Below are 18,937 nucleotides of genomic sequence, written 5' to 3'. Positions count from 1 at the left end.
ATCTCTGCGCAGTGTGTGATCATGTGATTGAATGGCGGCAGACTCTTCTTCTTGTGCACTTCTGGGTCCAGTGCAGATGTGGGCGGGGCTTGATGAGCTCATCATGGGTGGGTGTGGTTTGTTTTATTGCAGTAAAAATAAGAGCGGTCCACATTCGCATTGTGAATATGAGTAGATTTCTTAAAGGTGCAGTACGCAGGATTACTGTGTAGTGGAGTGCAGTGGGTAGCCTGATCGCCTCACAGCAAGAAGGTCTCTGGTTTGAGTCTCGGCTGGGTCAGTTGGTGTTTCTGTGTGGAGTTTGCATGTTCTCCCCGTGTTGGTGTGGGTTTCCTCCGGGTGCTCCGGTTTCCCCCACAGTCCAAACACATGCGCTATAGGGGAACTGATCAACTACACTGGCTGTAATGTATGAGTGTGTGTGTGTGAATGAGTGTGTATGGGTGTTTCCCAGTGATGGGTTGCAGCTGGAAGGGCATCAGCTGTGTAAAACATATGCTGGAATAGTTGGCGGTTCATTCCACTGTGGCGACCCCTGATGAATAAAGGGACTAAGCTGAAGGAAAATGAATGAAATTTAATTCATGCACGTGCTATAGTTTGCCAGATTTCTGACAGTGTGGCTGATGATGCACTGTAAGCTGCTCAGCTCATGTTTAAACTAGTTATATTTGTATTATTAGCTAAATAACCCCCCCTGATGTGTATTTTAATAACTGAATCTGCATCTCAGTTCTGCGGCTGCTTCTGTCCTGCAGAGGGCGCATTTACAGCTGCAGCCGCATGCACTGAGAGTCTGAGGACTGATGTGAAATGCACTGTTTTCCACCATCTGGCAACCCGGGGTGACAGACATTCTGACAGGGACTGCGCATTCTCATAGCAGAATAACTGACTTTAGCATTGTTTGATGCAGAAGAGTGCAAATCTTACAGCACCTTCAACCAAACTATTACAAAAAATGCTGTAAGATTTACTAATAATATAGAGATCGATCAAATCAACAGAGGCTTTTCCATTCTTCTGTCTTTTGTGATTTAATGAGCTGATGTTCATGATATTAATTATTAAGTCTTTTTAATTTTGTTTCCTGCATAATACACACTAAAAAAATAATTCAGCATAATTGTTGCAAACAATTTGTGTTGAATTTAAACAAATAAATTAATTTTAGTAATGCTCAACTTAATTTATTTCTTTAAATTCAGCCCAAAAATAAAGTTCACAACCACTTAACGTAAATAAAAAATGTAAATCCAAAAAATCACCTGTGAATAATTTGTCTGTGTAGTTGATCATCAGCATTATTTCAGCTGAAGATAAAGTTATTAAATACCGCAAATATGATTGATCTAGTTTTATTAAACTGATGTGTAATTATCTTAATGAACAAAAACATCAAAACTGAGCCAGTTTCAGGATCCTCAAACTCCTGCTAGAGCGAATGCTGTCCATATGAACTGTTTTCCTCATGGTTAAATATAGCAGCGCAGTGTGTCGAGCGAGCAGCCGCGTGTGCTTTATATGAGGCTTTACTCCACTAGTAAATATTTGATCTGGCAGTGCAGAAACACACCTTGTGGCGTCCCTCTGTTGCAGCATCACCGGAGAACCAGGAAAATCCACCCCTCTGACAGGTGGACCACAATAATCAGTGATTTCACTTGATTAAACTGAGGCCCTGTTTACACGAATACGTTTTACTTTTAAACAGCGCTTTAGAATGTAAGCGATCCGCGTCCACACTGGCGTTTCACCTGCTGTTTCTGAACAGCTCTCCGTGCACACTACACCACTGAAAACGCACATCACATGACCACACACACACATTCTGGCATGCACTGCAGTTATGAGAGCTGCACACGTCGGACTGCTCATCAACAATCTACCATTTTCCATCTCAAACTAGTGAAGTCTGAACTGAAGGAGAGGATGCAGGACTGAGCTGTGTGTAGAGGATACTTAATGAGGAAAAGCCCCAATCAGAGAGGAGAATGTCGGCAGCCCCGCCTCTGTTTTCAGATGTCTCCGTTTTCCCCCATCCACACTGAGACGGAGCTGCAGCGCTTTAGGATGAACACGGCCTCTGCAGCGCTTACAAAAAACTCGGCGCTCAAACTCCGGGGTAGTGTGGACGGATGACGTAACCGTAGCAAAACTTATGCGCTTTAAAACGAAAACATATTAGTGTAAACGGGGCCTGACTGCAATAGCTAAATGCACTGATTGATTAGATTACAAGAGCTGGATTCACTGGTCAGAGGAGACTGCACTCTGGCTGGTTACACAGTATAACTACAGCATAAACTGAAATATAAACAGATCTTTAGGGCTGGGCGTCATGACAAAAATCTCATATTAGGATATAAGAGAGCTCATATCCCAATAGCGATATATATCACACCACATCAGTCAATTAATAGTTTATATTCGCATATTGACCACATTTAAAGGACTAGTCCTGTTTCACATTTTAAAGTAAATGCTCGTAATATACTCGTAATCATATTTCCAGCGTGAATAACAACTTCAGCGCAAATGTTTAATTAAAAATGTAGAAATATTAATATTAATTTAATTATAAAACCGTTTTCCAAAACTAATAATAGCAGGTGCAACATAAAGATGAAGAAATGACGCTAAATAAAAGGCTAAATGTACACATTGTGTTTTCAAGATGCAGCTTATTTACAACTTGAGGAAATTGAACTGAACTTAAACACTAAAACCTGAACCACACTGTTCCAGTTACTGTGACCATTTATGTGAAGCTGCTTTGACACAATCTACATTGTAAAAGCGCTATACAAATAAAGCTGAATTGAATTGAATTGAACTTATTCGTGTTTCTGTCTGCATGCCTGTAATTAAGTGTACTATTTCAATGTTTTCTCCTTTCTGATTGGTCGATAAGGTTGTGTTCACAGCAAATGTGGATGACGTTTTGAAGCAAATTCCGCCTCTCATGTTTGCATTTACTTGTATGCAAGTTACTCGCGCAAATATTTCATTCTGCATTTGCCGTGAACTGAGCATCAACGGCTTTTATCGCCCCCTGTTGGTTCAGAATGCACATGACATGCATCAGTGCTTTTCATGAGGACGAGTACAGCGGCTCCTTCAGAGTGTGTGGTGGTCTTGGTGTGTGTGACGAACTCTCCTGCTGTATCTACAGTAACTGTGCTGCGGTTTTCAGAGCTCTATATTTATCATACTCAGACCCGCTGGCGTTCAGCGCTGCTCTTTGTTGAACAGACACCCCGTTTGCCCTCGAATCACCAGGGTCACCAGGGCCAAATATTTACCTCGCTGGACCAGGAAGAAGCTCTTCATAGGCACCTGTTTGCCAGATGTTTCCAGCAGGAGTTCTTTATTGTGAGAGCGACGTCTTTCTGTTCTGCACCAACCCAATGCCTGATGTTGGATGAGCAGCACATCAGTTCAGAACACAGGCCCATGGTGATGTTCTGAAAGCATTGCTGATCCTTTCAGAATAATAAGCAATAATCTGCCGATGGGGGAAGCAGAATAATCTCATGTCAAAATGTAAAACCAGATTGTTTCATTTCCCCCATTGTCAGATTATTCTGCTTGCTTTAATTAAAAACTCTCCTCATTTCGTCTCATTATTTCTAATAGCAAACCCAAATGTTTGGCTTGTCTAGAAAATGCTTCTTGATTTAAGAATCTTTTAATATTTGCACTAGAAACTTGACAAAACACATTTGCGCAGTGTTTGATAGTAGTCAGTGTCCCTCATTTCCATCTGCTCCTCAGGTTTAAAGTTCTGCTCTTTCAGTTGCAGTAATGAACAGCCCGACGCTTTCCTTCAGCAGAATAACCACTGGGGTCTGGCGCATGTTTGCATTGTGCTGATGGAGATGTTTCATGTGGATTATTGTAATATATCACACACCATAAGCGTGAGTGTAACACACACTCCGCTGGAGGTGGTGACGAGCTTCTTTAATCACAGTCATCTGGGGTTTGATATGGGGCTTTATTGGAGTGATGTGTTTTATTGCTGGTTTTCTGTCCAGTATTCTCACTGCTGTCCATAATACTGTCACCAGGCAACCTGAGTGAATTACACCGCTGACCTTTACCTTCCCTCAGCGCTTTAATTAAAGCATTACAGCATGCTTGCGTGATTCCTCAAACTATCGTCAGAAATGGCAGCTCGACGCATCAGTGATTCTGGTGCCCACGTACATGCCAATCAAACACCGCACAGAAAGCCCTGTCCTTAATGAGACGTGATGTGTTATATTCAGTGTGTGTATGCATTACAGCTTCGGCCAGTTCACCCTTTAACCTCCCAGGGTTTAGTGGCCACATATGTGGACAGCACGTCTTAGCTCTTAAGTGTCTGTTTAAAATACTTTGAATGTTTTATATTTGATTAAAGACATACAGTGTCATCCTGCAACTGTTTTGCAGCATATGATGTCCCGAAAACTATTCTTAACAGTCCAAAATGGGGAAAATGTTGTTTTTACTCTCTGACAAAACAGTCAGGAAAGAGAGTTTTATGTAATTTCGGACCATGAGTCCACATATATGGACATCACTTTTCTCTAAAAGTACATAATATCAAAAGATGATGCTTAGGTTTTTATTCTAATTAGGCTCCAATAAGCCCAAATAGCAAAGAGAAATAAAAATGCATGTTAAAAACACCTTGAGCCTTAAGAGGCTATAGCACTAGCGCTGCACAATACCGGGATAATCTGAGATGTGCAATGCTCATGTTGTTGAGAATTCTGAATAGTAAGGATGCAAATTATCTGCTAAAGTAGACATTTCCTGCAATACTATGTGGTGAGAAAACTGTTCAGCGCACTTGTTTCACTCTCCCATAGCAATCATCACTACACACACAGAAGCAGCTTTCACACTGGATGCGGAAAGCACTGCGCTATGAAACTCTTCATTTCAATAGCTTGTGAAGCACAAGAGCAGTTTGTTGAAAATTGTTCAAATCAACACCTGTGTGCTGCTGGGTTGTTTTCATCCACTCTGGGCTGATTTTGAGTCTTAATATGGCCACAGCTTGGGCTGTTTCTCAGCTATGATGTTTGGTATTTTGACACATATTTTAAGAAATTGCTTTGATTTTTAAAAATGCACTCTGGGCAAGTTGACCACCCTTTGGCTATGTTAGAGATGAAAACATCTGTAAAATAAATGCATCATATATATATATATATATATATATATTCAATTGTGTTGCATAAATCTGCTCATCAACCTCAGTCCTGATCGAATCTAATAAATTGTTTAGAAAAGTACAGAATTTAACTCTTCAATTGCCAAATTAATAAAGGATTTCGCTGATTTTGGTGAAAAAAACACACAAAATGGTGTTTTTTCAATATAAACAGTAGTTGTGGACTGGATTTTTTACCTTTTATCACAGTCTTGACATGTGAAACAGCCTCAGCTTTGATGCATTGTTTTTGATTAATTTTCTCTAATTTACTGTTGGTGCTGGTTTTGCTCCATTGACTTCCAGTATAACCAGATATGTTTGATTGTAAAGCCATCATAAAATCATGTGATCATGCAGCATTGATTGTTGCTGGTTTACCCTGTTGGGAAGAGGTAAAAGATGTGTAATTTCCACTGTTGATCATCAGTTGGCAGTTTTAACCATTTAGATAGGCCTGTGCAAAAAAGCTTAGGTTCTGGATCTTATATGGAGTATAACAGCGAGTGTGTGAGTGTGTGAGAGTGACCTTTGCACACTTGCCTTGATGTCTCTCAAAAAATCATCATGAGCATCTCAGCTCTCAGAACTACACGGAGTAAACGAAAACAAAGACTGTGTGTTTATGCACCATCTAATGTGCTTATAATGGAGGTCAATGGGGCAAAAACAGCCACCAACAGTAAATTAGGGAGAAAAGATGAATATCTCACAGTGCATCAAGGCCAGTGTTGTTACTAATCGTTCACATGTCCAAGACTGTGATGAAAGGTAAAAAAATCCAGTCCACAACTGCTGTTTATATTGAAAATACGTCATATTGTGTGTGTATTTCTCCAAAACAGTGACATCATCTGTAAACTTGGCAATTAAAGAGTTAAAATCCTGTAATTTTTAAAAACATTTAGTAGTTTTGATCAGGGCTGAGGTTGATTAACAGATTTCTGCAAAAAAAATATGTTTAAGATTATTAATCTGATGCATTTTAACTCTGTTTTCATCCTGAACATAACAGAAGGGGAGTCAGTGCACAGTGCACAAGGGTTAATAAAACTAAAAGGTAAAAAAGTTGCTCAATATTGCACTCTGTGTATGTTTGGCTCATGTACACATATTTTAATGGAGCCATGCATGATCACCGGACATTAACCTGCCGACTGGACATTTCTGTATAGTAAACTTGTTCCTGCTGTTAGCCAAAGTGCTGTTATAAAATACCGCCGTCCGACTCGCTCACTGACAACACAGTTCTACTGTCAGTGAAATGTGTTCTTGATGTTATTGTCATTAAGTTATTGAGTTCAGTTATAAACTTCTTACAGAATGACTTTAATAAATGCTAAATCATGATTGGAAAGCAGTTTGGGTTTTCAGCCAAGTGCATCCATCATTTCTGTTTCATCAATTGTAATTGCTGTGATGGTGTTTCTGCAGGCGTCCGGAGCCGCCGGTGATCCCGAGAGTCGTTCGGGACAGAAAACAGAGGTTTCGCCGCTGCTGGGAGTGTCTGCGGAGAGATCTGTGTGTGAACCGACCCCTCAGCAGCAGGCGGATGCGGACGGCGTGCCTGCGGCTCTGACCAGCACACTGCAGCACATCATCGGCCAGCTGGACGTGCTCACACAGGTACAGCCAGGACCATCGCTGTAGATACACACATGCTATAGGAACAGTGTGTCCTAACTACACACGGCGCGGCACGCAATTACAGCCCTTTCCCATGTCAAAAGGAGTTTTTCTACTAACAATCCACGGTTTCTATTTGCACAGCAGAACAACAGATTAAACCACTGACAATGATCATCTCAGGTGCTGATTATGTGCTGTATTCAGTGTTAAATGCTTCTTTAAATACAGATTTACGTGACATTTATAGGCATTCTGAAAGCAGCAGCAGATCGTTCACCTCAGATCTTAAATAAAATAACTAGCGGACGCTTTAAAAATGAAGTCAGAACTGGACCAACAACATCAGTCACTCAACTCTGACCCATACTGTGTTTTTGTTTTCGCTCTTGCCGAAAATCCACCATGCAACATAAGACAGAGTCACATATGTGCAAAATGAACACATTGAGTATACATGTAGTGATCATTTCCTAAGATCTAGTTCATGTTTGACATTATTACAGATTCTTCAATGCAGTTGTTTAGCTGAATAATTATGAGGCTCGAGTCCAGCAGATGCAGATGTGCTGTGTTCTGAGCGTGGTGTTAAAGCCGAACAGATGAAGATCCGATCAGGTTATAGCGCAGCACATCTGCGAGCGCCCATTAGAGGAAATCCAGGATTCAGATGCTGGAAACCCAATGAATAATTCACATCCGAACCCGAGACTGAGACTGAGACTGAGGGGAATGTGCAGATACAGGGGGGTGAATTGTCTCTTTAGTCCATTTATGATTTGAGTTTTTAAGAGAAGCTGAAACTGGCAGTCGCTGTTTTCTCTCTATAGACCAGAAGTGGAAACCATTTCCCAATCAACATTTAATGGTTGCCAGATGAGTGGATTAAAATACAGCAAAATAGCACCTGTTATAATAACATTACTTCATTAGTACAGTTTTATTCACCAACAGGAGGTGTTGTGTTTGTCCCTGTAGAAAAAACTGCTTGCACAATCCAGAGTAAATACAGGAATCCCCTTGCTCATCAGCTCCTCCCCTCATTAACATCTTCCATCACCTTCCCCTTTACCAGAAGCTCCTCCTCTTTATCACCAGTCCCTCCCCTTTCTTTGGTAGCTCCCCCCCTTGCAGAAACACTGTGATTGACATTCTCCTGCTGTACGTGTCATTAGAGGGGGAAAGCCCCGCCCACTAGTGTCCATCTCATTAGCATGTCCAGCAGGCCTGAGTGGGAAGCAGCCGTCTGTCCATTAGCCATTAGAGTGTTTGAGCTGCTGAAGATGATGTCAGCATAGACTAAGAGGATTATAGATGTGGAGTTCTAGATGAGGAGCGAAATAGACTGACAGAAGCATCAACACACACTCACACTGAAGCACACACACACCTGACCAGCACTCACAACACACACACACTACTGTTTACATCTGACACTATGCTTATGCATTTGTAGCTCCGCCCTCTTCTGAAAATCTCATTTGCATTTAAAGCGACAGTCACCAAAACGCCACAGTTATGATCAAAGCCTGAAGGGGTCAGTTCAGAGAGCTGGAGAACATTACCTGTGTGTGTCCTCACTCAGCTGCACACTCTTATTTAACATCTTGAAAAACTGACGTAACACATCTCCTTTAAAACATAAGGCTCATAGTGAGTCCCCAAAACACTCTCTTTTATGAACTCGAGTGTCCTCATGGAGTCCTCCGCTGATGCTGCTTCTCTTCAGAGCACATCTGTATGATGATGGTGACTGGTCTGCCTGAGGTGTCTCCAGTGACCTTCAGCGCTCGGTGTTCTGCTGTCCTGTGTTTTCCTCCGGGCTGCAATCGATCTGAAAAGCACACTTGCAGAGGAAGGAAATGTGAAACCGTGATGGATCTGCGCCCGCGGGTCTCTGAGGGAGGATCAGGAGCATGTTTACTGAACATCAGCCCGTCTCGCCCACGTTCTCCAGCGCTCCTTCAGCGGAGCGAGCCTGTCCTGCTAGCAGAAACACGGAGCAGAAATAACTCCAGAGCCGTAATTAGCATTCTGGGGATCTGAATCAGACTATATAAAACAGGCCAAAGCTTCAATCTGGGCATTCTTAGAAACGCTGCCGAGGCCACATTAAGATCCAGAGCTTCACATGTACTGAAAACAATGTGTCTATCAGGGCTCGGGCTTCTGTTCTGGTCATTTGTCTTAAAGTGATCGTCTGGCGGTTTCACAGTGGTCCAGTGGGTAGCACAGCAAGAAAGTCTCATGTTTGAGTCTTGGCTGGGTCAGTTGGTGTTTCTGTGTGGAGTTTGCATGTTCTCCCCGTGTTGGCGTGGGTTTCCGTGTTTCAAAGTCCAAGCACATGAGCTATAGGGGACAACTAAACTGGCCATAGTGTATGAGTGTGTGTGTGTGAATGAGTGTGTATGGGTGTTTCCCAGTTCTGGGTTGCAGGTGGAAGGGCATCCGCTGTGTAAATCATATGCTGGAATAGTCAATGGTTCATTCCACTGTATAAATTTTCTACTTTCACCAATCTATTCAGTTCAGGTTTATTTCTGTGGTGTTTTTACAAATGTAGACTGTGTCAAAGCAGCTCATCATAGACGATTATAGTGAACTGAAACAGGGTCAGTGTTCAGAGCTGAAGTTCAGTTGAGTGTGGTTTAATAATCACTGCTGAGAGTCCAAACACTGAAGAGTAAATCCATCATAATCTACAGATCACGAAGCATGCAAGCCAGTGGCGACAGCGGCGAGGAAAAAACTTCACCAACTGGCGAAAGTCAAGAAAAAACCTGGAGAGAAACCAGACTCAGATGACCATGTGTCCTCTAGCCAAACATCATGTGCAGAGCTGCAGTCTAGGAGAAGCTGGACCTCAGTGAGACTCGTCTGCCCCTGGAGCATCACAGGACTCAGTCTCATGCTCTCCACTCCTCCATGACCACCACAGCAGCTGCTCAGGATACGGCCTGGTCCAGGATTATGGAATCCTTGGGATCATCTCGCCGCTGGTCTTGGATCGATCAGTGGTGCTGCATAATCTGAGGGTCTCGGGATGAGCATCCCCAGGTGTTAATAGAGAATTAAGAGAATAATTAGCGTAGCTGCTGTTCATATATAAACGAGATGCAGAAACCTGTGTGGAGCACATTCATGCGCTGTGTGATGCACTGAAATATCGGAAGAAAGAATCTCTTAAAGGCTTAAAACCACTCGAGGGAGAGTAAACAGTGAGTGAATGTTCAGTTTTGGGTGAACTGTACCTTTAAATGTGGATGCATCTTCACCTGCCTCATCTTTCACAAAGCCGCCTTGTGTTTTCGGTACTCACAGGTCTTCATCTGCATTGTGTGTGTGTGTGTGTGTGTGTGTGTGTGTGTGTGTGTGTGTGTTCTCCAGAGCTCTTGATGTGCTTGACTGCTTCCCCTCTCCTTCACTCTTCACAGCTCTCTGTAGTTTCAGCAGCCGCTCTCGTGTTTTGTGCAGGTTTGGTCTGTTCTCAGCAGTGTGTGCTTGATTTAACACAGATTACACACCGTTAAACCAGCAGCGCACACTGGGATGAGTAGTGTACATGAGTTCGCCCTCACAGATCTCTCTTGTACATTCCTATATTCTCATGCAGTAATACATGTGTGCAGATACATTAGATTAACCAGAAGACAAAGACAAAACTGCTCAACTCATCTAAAAACACTGAAGATCACTAACAACACATCCACGGCCATCTCTGATGTGTGCAGAGACACAAACTACGTCAGCTTGTGTGACTCATCATCAGTGTTGTGTAAATGTGATCATGTAATCACACACACTACAGAGCCTCAGCAGGTCCACACACATCTCTGCGTTACTCCACTTGTTAAATAGTACAGATCAGCTCAGAGGATCAGAACTTATTAAACATTATAATTAATAAAACAAATAAAACCGGAGTGTTTACAGGTTGTTCAGAGTGTCTCTGCTATTGAGCTGCTGAGCTGAATCAGGTGTGTTTGGTTAAGGAGACATGGAAAATGTGCAGAGCTGGTGCTCCTCCATGAACATGGTTGAGAAACACTGGTGTAAACGTAGCCCTCTGGAAATAAGGATTGTAATATAACTTTAAATCCATGTCTCCCATCCCTGTCATACTCCTCCTATGAGCTGCGGCGTTGAGGATAGATCGTCGGCGTTCAGGCCTGACGGAGCCTCAGCAGATGATGTTGTTGCTAAATGTAAATGTGTCTGCAGTCGTGATGCTGTCGGTCACAACATTCCTCATTCCCCATCTGCCTCGGGAAGCCCCGTCAACACATCGCTGGTGAAATCGTGTCCTCGACACAGGCCTGAGATCAGTGTGGAGGGTTTTCTGGAGTAATCTGATGATTCATTCCTCTCCATCTGCCGTCTCAAGCACAGATCTGGATTTGCAGAGCGCCAAGAAGAACACTACCTGCCCAAAACACTACACCAGACACTAAGAACAACAATAACACTGGGCCGAGACGCCGGTACATGACTTTCCAGACCGTCATGGGGGATCTGAGAGTGTGGCAACAGTCTGAGGGTGTTTTTCATGACAGGCTCAACAGAACACTCATGCACAAATGCTTTGCAGAAGTCCGTGTGTAAGAGATGAAATGGGCTGAACAGAGTCCTGATCTCAACCCTATTAAACTCCATTCTGTTTGTCACACAGAGATGGTGATCATTCCTGACTCTAAATCCAGGGTTCTCACTGTTCACAGAGTTTCTGGAATATCATGGACGTTTATGAGGTTTATTGCTGACATTTGAGGAATATTTATATTCATTCATTCATTTTCTTGTCAGCTTAGTCCCTTTATTAATCAGGGGTCACCACAGAGGAGTGAACCGCCAACTATTCCAGCATATGTTTTTACACAGTGGATGCCCTTCCAGCTGCAACCCATCACTGGAAAACACCCATGCAAAACAGATTTATTAAACAGATTAATTTATTAAAAGAATATTTTAGTCACCAAACATCAGATAATAAAGTTCAATTCAAGCTAAATATTACAACCTACAAAATTTCAACTACACTTTTTATTTTTATTTTTTTTGCTTCTCTTGATTTTTTTCATTTTTTAAATTTGTATTTAATATTTTTCTATAACATCTAAATTAGGGTGTACTTGTTTTTGGAACATTATCGTGAGTTCTCCAGATTTGGCTTCAGTTCTGGCTAATCTAATGTGTATGCACAAATATAACAGTGTAGAGCTTCCTATTGAAGATATTCATTTAAAAGAGAGATTGGTGAGGGGTGCACTCACTGTCTGTGTGTGTGTGTGTGTGTGTGTGTGTTCGCTGCTTAAAAATGTGCTGGATAAGTTGGCGGTTCATTCCGCTGTGGCGACCCTGGATTAATAAAGGGACTAAGCTGACAAGAAAATGAATGAATGAATGAATGAGAGCAGCAGTCGTGCCACTCTTATGTAAAAAATATGAAAAAGAAATTCAGCTTTTTAGTCAGTAAAAATCCAGCAAAAACTGAGAATCTGACATATAGTAGGATCTTTCAGATAGATATATTGAAATTGTGACTTTATTTAAGGGGTCTTCATAATGTGTCCATTTATAATCATCACATGACATGAATGTGAATGAGAGTTTATGCATGCTTATAACAACTGTAATTAAGTGTCATCTCTTCAGTAATGGTGTGTTAAATGCATTGATGATGTTGTGTGTTATGACAACTTGACATAAAGAAAAACACCACAACCTGCTTTTGTTCCCAAAACAACAAAACTGTATCATAAATCTGTTATGAGCATGCATAATATCGCCACTGGCCTGCTTGGTTTGGGACTTGTGGAGCTGCGCATGGATGGATTTGCTGTTCAGTGTTTGGACTTCCAGCAGTGAAGATTAAAACACACTGAACCGAACTGAACTGAATTAAACTGAACTGAACTGAATTAAACTGAACTGAACTGAACTGAATTAAACTGAACTGAACTGAACTGAATTAAACTGAACTGAACTGAACTGAAGTGAACTGAACTGAATTAAACTGAACTGAACTGAACTGAATTAAACTGAACTGAACTGAACTGAATTAAACTGAACTGAACTGAACTGAAGTGAACTGAACTGAATTAAACTGAACTGAACTGAACTGAATTAAACTGAACTGAACTGAACTTGAGCTCTGAACACTGGACTGACTCCGCTTCAGCTCTCTAGAACTCCTGTGTTCATCTGCTGCCACACACTCTACTGTAGAAGCGCTGGAGGAACACAGAGGAACTGGACTGAACTGAAGAAAATCCCACTCATGTGTCATGCTGATTATAAAGGTTTAATGTCAGTCTTATAAACACCTCTTCAAGTAAAGTGTTACTGAATCACTTGAAAACCGTTTGTGACTCTCACACTGATGAAAGCGCTGATCCGAGACGTGTGTGATTTTGTTTGTTGAAGAATATAGAATGAAACGTTAAAATTGAAATGCGCGTGAACCACTTCTTCCATCATCTACAAGATCAAGCGTGAAGCAGCAGTGCAGAGCCTCCTCTAGAGCATCTTGTGAGGATGGCGGTGTCCTCTGGAGTGATGTCTGCTTGTTTTGAGGACTAGTGAATGGAGTCGTCCCGGACGAGCCCCCACTTTACATTACGCGCAGTGTGTTTCTCTCCGCCATGCTGACCCTGGCACACACACACTCGGTCTGTGCTTCCGCCACACACACACATAGAGGATGTGGTGTTTGCTTCTGCCTCATGAACACAGCGCTCGTATTCCTCCCGCATAATCAGAGGGTTTGTCTCGCAGAGAACGGCACATCTGTTTGCGGCGGCTAAAATAGATGCCATTCATGCATTCCTGTGACGACAGATTATGACTGCCTCCCACGCTACAAACTCACTGTCTTTCCCTCTCCCCATTCTGCTTCCTTTCCCATTCGCTAGAAAACAGACCCGTCCACACTTCAGCTGACTTCTGCTGTTATCATTTTTGATAGTAATACTGTTATTGTTCTTATTACAACCAATACGTTTACCAATATACCGTCATTATGGCTCTAAATTCAATATTTAAAAAAATATTGACCTTTAAATGAGTTTAAAACAATAATTTGAAATAAAACAAATAAGACCTTCTCCAGAAGAACAAATAAGAACAAAAAAGAACTCAAAGGCTGAGAAATAATTCTGTCTTCATCCTTATAAAGCACTGTGGTTATCTTTGAGTCAGACATGTTCTCTTTAAGGCATCAGATTGAGCTCTGACCTTCAGTTTATTGAATTATGAAGACATTCTGAAAGCGAAACCTTCCGTATTCATTGAGCGCAGCTGCAGAGAGACTGTGTACTGATGATGTCACGCTGTAGAAACGCCTCCGCTGAGCAGCATCAACGCCTGCATCTGTCCCTCTGCCCAACTCTACTTTTACTGGATTATTAATATACTTATTTATTATTATACTGCAAAGAAGCTCACACAACACTCATTTCACAACTCTGAGAATGTCTGTGTGTGTGTGATCTGTTGTTGTGTTGTAGACGGTGGCCATTCTGGAGCAGCGACTGACTCTGACGGAGGACAAGCTGAAGGAGTGTTTGGAGCAACAGCGTCAGGCCCTGACTGAACACTGATGGACAAATCCTCCATCTGCAGCCGGCGGTGTGTGTGTGTGTGTCCTGCTGAATCACTGGCTTTACTCACTGTGGTATAAACTGACTCTTCACTATAACGGTGCAGTTCACTATTCTTTACTGTCTTGCTGTGAAACTTTTATAATGTACACTGTGAGTATTCTTCACATAAATGTGGTTAAATCCACCCAGAAATTAAAATTCTGTCGTTAATTACTCACCATCATGTCATTTATAAGTGAAAAAATCCTCTAGGATGTTTTGAATTTGTACTGCAATACCGAGTTTAACCACTAGGTGACATTCTGCTGCTTTAATGGCACCTATTCTGCAATAATCACCTTTATAAGGGCTGTGTGTGTGTGTGTGTGTGTGTGTGTGTGTGTGTGTGTGTGTGTGTGTGTGTGTGTGTGTGTGTGTGTGTGTGTGTTTGTGTGTGTGTGTGTGTGTGTGTGTGTTTGTGTGTGTGTGTTTGTGTGTGTGTGTGTGTGTGTGTGTGTGTGTGTTTGTGTGTGTGTGTGTGTGTGTGTGTGTGTGTGTGTGTGTGTGTGTGTGTGTTTGTGTGTGTGTGTGTGTGTGTGTGTGTTTGTGTGTGTGTGTGTGTGTGTGTGTGTGTGTTTGTGTGTGTGTGTGTGTGTGTGTGTGTGTGTGTGTGTGTGTGTGTGTGTGTGTGTGTTTGTGTGTGTGTGTGTGTGTGTTTGTGTGTGTGTGTGTGTGTGTGTGTGTGTTTGTGTGTGTGTGTGTGTGTGTGTGTGTGTGTGTGTGTGTGTGTGTGTGTGTGTGTGTGTGTGTGTGTGTGTGTGTGTGTGTGTGTGTGTGTGTGTTTGTGTGTGTTTCCAGCAGCCTCTAAAGCTCAACATGAGTTCTAATCAGACTTGATGTACACAGTCTGCAGAAACACTGTGATTGACATTCTCCCTTCGTACGTGTCATCAGAGGGGGAAAGCCCCGCCCACTAGTGCCTATCTCTCCATCTCATTAGCATAAACAGCAGCCCTGAGTGAGAAGCAGCCGTCTGTCCATTAGCCATTAGAGTGTTTAATAAAGCTAGTCCTGTTTTACATCATCATCTCTAGCTCCGCCCTCTTCTGAAAAGAGCACAATCTCATTTGCATTTAAAGCGACAGTCACCAAAACGCCACAGTTAGGATCAAAGCCTGAACAGGTCAGTTTCAGAGAGCTGGAGAACATTACCTGTGTGATTTTCTCAGCTCAAACTCACACACACACACACACACACACACACACTCTACAGACAGCAGAGGCGCATTTACAGCATGGCTCTCCTTTAATATCACTCTTCTGCTGGAGAAACACCGTCTTTAAGTGTTAACAGCGGAACTGCAAGCTAATTTAAAAAGAGCTAGCACACAGTGTCAACAATATGAAGACAAGCATGAATTCAATCTGTTAGGCTAGAGTGTGTGTGTGCGTGCGTGCGTGTGTGTGTGTGTATGTGTGTAGATGATGATTATAGGCGGTGTTCATGTCTGCAGCAGTACAGCTCTTCATCTGCAGTGTGTTTCTGTGGGCTGAACTGGACGGCCGAGTGGAAAGCTCATCTCAGCTCTGCGTGGGCCGATCAGGAGCTCTGAGGAAACTCAAACCCCAGACTAACAGCAGGAGATGAAGCTGAGCTGCTGAAAACACACACACACACACACACACACACACATAAAGCGGAACATCAAAAAATACATCAATAAAAGAAAAGAGCTGAACATTACTGCTGTCAATCATCTGAGGCAAGCCCCGCCCACTTCAGACCCACCTCTGTCCAATCAACAAAGCAGCAGACAGAACAAGCCCCGCCCAAAAACATTAAATATTCATTCATTCATCTTCCTTTCAGCTGAGTCCCTTTATTCATCAGGGGTCTCAACAGCGGAATGAACCGCCAACAATTCCAGCATCTGTTTTACACAGCGGACACCATTCCAGCTGCAACCCTGTTCTGGGAAACACCCATACACACTTGTTCACACACACACTCATACACTACGGCCAGTTTAGTTGATCAGTTCCCCTATAGCGCATGTGTTTGGACTGTGGGGGAAACCGGAGCACCCGGAGGAAACCCACGCCAACACAGGGAGAACATGCAAACTCCACACAGAAACACCAACTGACCCAGCCGAGACTCAAACTAGAGACCTTCTTGCTGTGAGGCGAACGTGCTACCCACTGCACCACCGTGACACCCTATGCTGCTGTCCATCAGTAGTGTGTGTGTGTGTGTGTGTGTGTGTGTGTGTGTGTTCCCAGTCAGATTAATAGGCACAGCTCCTCGTTCTGCTCTTGACGGTGTGTGAGAGGGTTTTCAGATGAGAGGATGGAGACGCGAGGAGCTGCTGCTCATCTGGACAGATAAAAGGCCATTGTGTCCCGCCCGGGGGGTCTCCCAGCATGCATCTGTGCTGGAATCAAACACTCCTTCGCCCTGCTGAAGTGCATGATGGGAATCTGATCATCATTTGTGAGCTTCAAGATGGAGGATCTCTCAGATGTAGTGAATAAACACACACTGTCCTATTTCTCAATGCTCCAGCTCTCATGTTTAACCGCAGACGTCACACACACACACATACACACACACACACACGCATACGTGTTCAGGCGTGAGAATCAGACCATCACAGGATTTATGAAAGAGCGAATAGTTAATGAGGTTAACGATTACACTGAGGTGGATCCATTCACCATCACACACACACACACACACACACACAGCTGTGATGCAGAGCTGCGGCTCTTAAAGGGCCAGCGTTACCCTCTTTGAGGTTGACAGCACTAATTATAGTTATATTTGTCATATACACGCAGAACCAAATGCAGTTACAAGCAGCTGTGAGCTTGGAAAATAAATAAACACATCGTTCTTAAAACTGATTTCTGGCGATTTGGGAAAGGATTATATAGACACAGAAGTTAAAGGTGTAGAAAATAAGACCAGACTTTAAATATGAGCGCATGTGTTTGGACTGTGGGGGAAACCGGAGCACCCGGAGGAAACCCACGCCAACACAGGGAGAACATGCAAACCCACCTACTGACCCAGCCGGGACTCAAACCAGAGACCTTCTTGCTGTGAGGCGACAGCACTATCACTGCGCCACCGCGTCTCCAAATATATTTATTTACTTAAAGCAGATACAGCTCTGTACAGTTCAAAAGTAAGACAGGTTAATTCCTATTATTAAAAATAGTTATTACTGTCAGCCGCTTTAAACATTATAAATAGTGTGAACATTAACACTGTGCTGTGCTTATAGTTGAGGTCAGAATTATTCGCCCCCCTTTGGTTTATTTTTTAATATCTAGTCTAATATTATTTACTGTCATCATGACAAAGAGAAAATAAATCAGTTATTAGAGATGAATTATTAACACTATTATGATTAAAGATGTGCTGGAGAAATCTGCTCTCTGTTAAACAGAAATTGGGGAAAAAATAAACAGGAGCTAATAATTCAGGGGGGCGAATAATTCAGACTTCAACTGTATATGTAAAAAAAATAAAACTAAAAACGTCAACATTTAAGTTAAAATGTGCTTTTAAAAGTTAAAATGGCAGGTTACTGTTCTTAAAAAGTAAAAACTGAAAAATCTCCTGGTTTATCAGCACCTGGAAATGTTGCCTGGACCTCCTCATTATAGGCTTTATGTCATCAGATTCATATATAAATCATTTTTGATAATTTGTTTAAATATATGTAGCATGTACATATGACATATTTGATTCATCCACATACCACAGTTTGAGAACCACTGCTCCAGGAGATCTGTCATCCAAAACAGTAGAACAAACATGTGGAAAGAGTTTTCACTTAAAAACTGATAGTGCATTGAACAGCTATTGCAAGAAAAACATCGTATTAAACATGACAAGGTTTAGATTCAGATGGGCTTATGAGGATCAATATCAGATGTATCTACTCTTGAACAGCTTCACTCTCCGTCTACAGCAAACACGTCTCTGTGTGGAACACAAATCTCTTCATGTGTGTTTCAACCAGATGCCCAATTAACTGTTCCATCCACTGATTTATGTGCATTTTAAAATATTGCATAGAGTAGGATACACTTTTACTCGATAAGAGAAAAACAGCACAGTGGAGATTCCCAACACTACTCCACTTCTCTCTGTCATTTCTCCATATTTGCGCAAGTTTAGCAGGAAGTGACCATTTGACTCATTAAATATAAACAGTTTTTATTCACTAATGTTTAATGGAAATATCCAGTTTAATGCACATCTCTGCACTGAAACAGATATTGCTTGGGTCACGTGATTGTTTTATTTAGCTGTGAACTGTCCCTTTAAGAGTATGCCATTGAACAGAATGTTCCTCTATTCCTCACGGACTCATTTTGACATTCCTTTATACTCAGCAGCACACATATTCATGAAAACTCCTCTTTTTTCATCCCTAAAGCAAAAGTTTTGTGAGAATCCAGATTTTAGCGAGCGAGTCTTTCCCTCAGTTATTCAGAGACCAGAAAA

At 42.2% G+C, this 18,937-nt stretch overlaps 1 protein-coding gene across 8 annotated transcripts in view; it reads left to right on the top strand.

Annotated features, from left to right (window-relative positions):
• The window catches only part of poc1a (POC1 centriolar protein A), a 521,349-nt gene extending 504,379 nt beyond the window's left edge, over positions 1-16,970 (top strand). For 2 of the 8 annotated variants that reach the window (XM_087272095.1, XM_087272094.1), the window contains 2 exons: positions 6,644-6,835; positions 14,341-14,651. In XM_087272095.1, the coding sequence (XP_087128221.1) occupies positions 6,644-6,835; positions 14,341-14,433 (285 nt within the window). In that variant the 3' untranslated portion in view covers positions 14,434-14,651. 8 annotated transcript variants of the gene reach the window in all.
• Positions 16,971-18,937: the final 1,967 nt, after the last annotated feature.

Source organism: Danio rerio, chromosome 11, assembly GCF_052040795.2.
Source record: "Danio rerio strain M-AB ecotype USA chromosome 11, GRCz13ab, whole genome shotgun sequence".
Lineage (NCBI taxonomy): Eukaryota > Metazoa > Chordata > Actinopteri > Cypriniformes > Danionidae > Danio > Danio rerio.
Note: the sequence above shows the minus strand (reverse complement) of the source record. Positions and strands in the feature narration are given on the sequence as shown.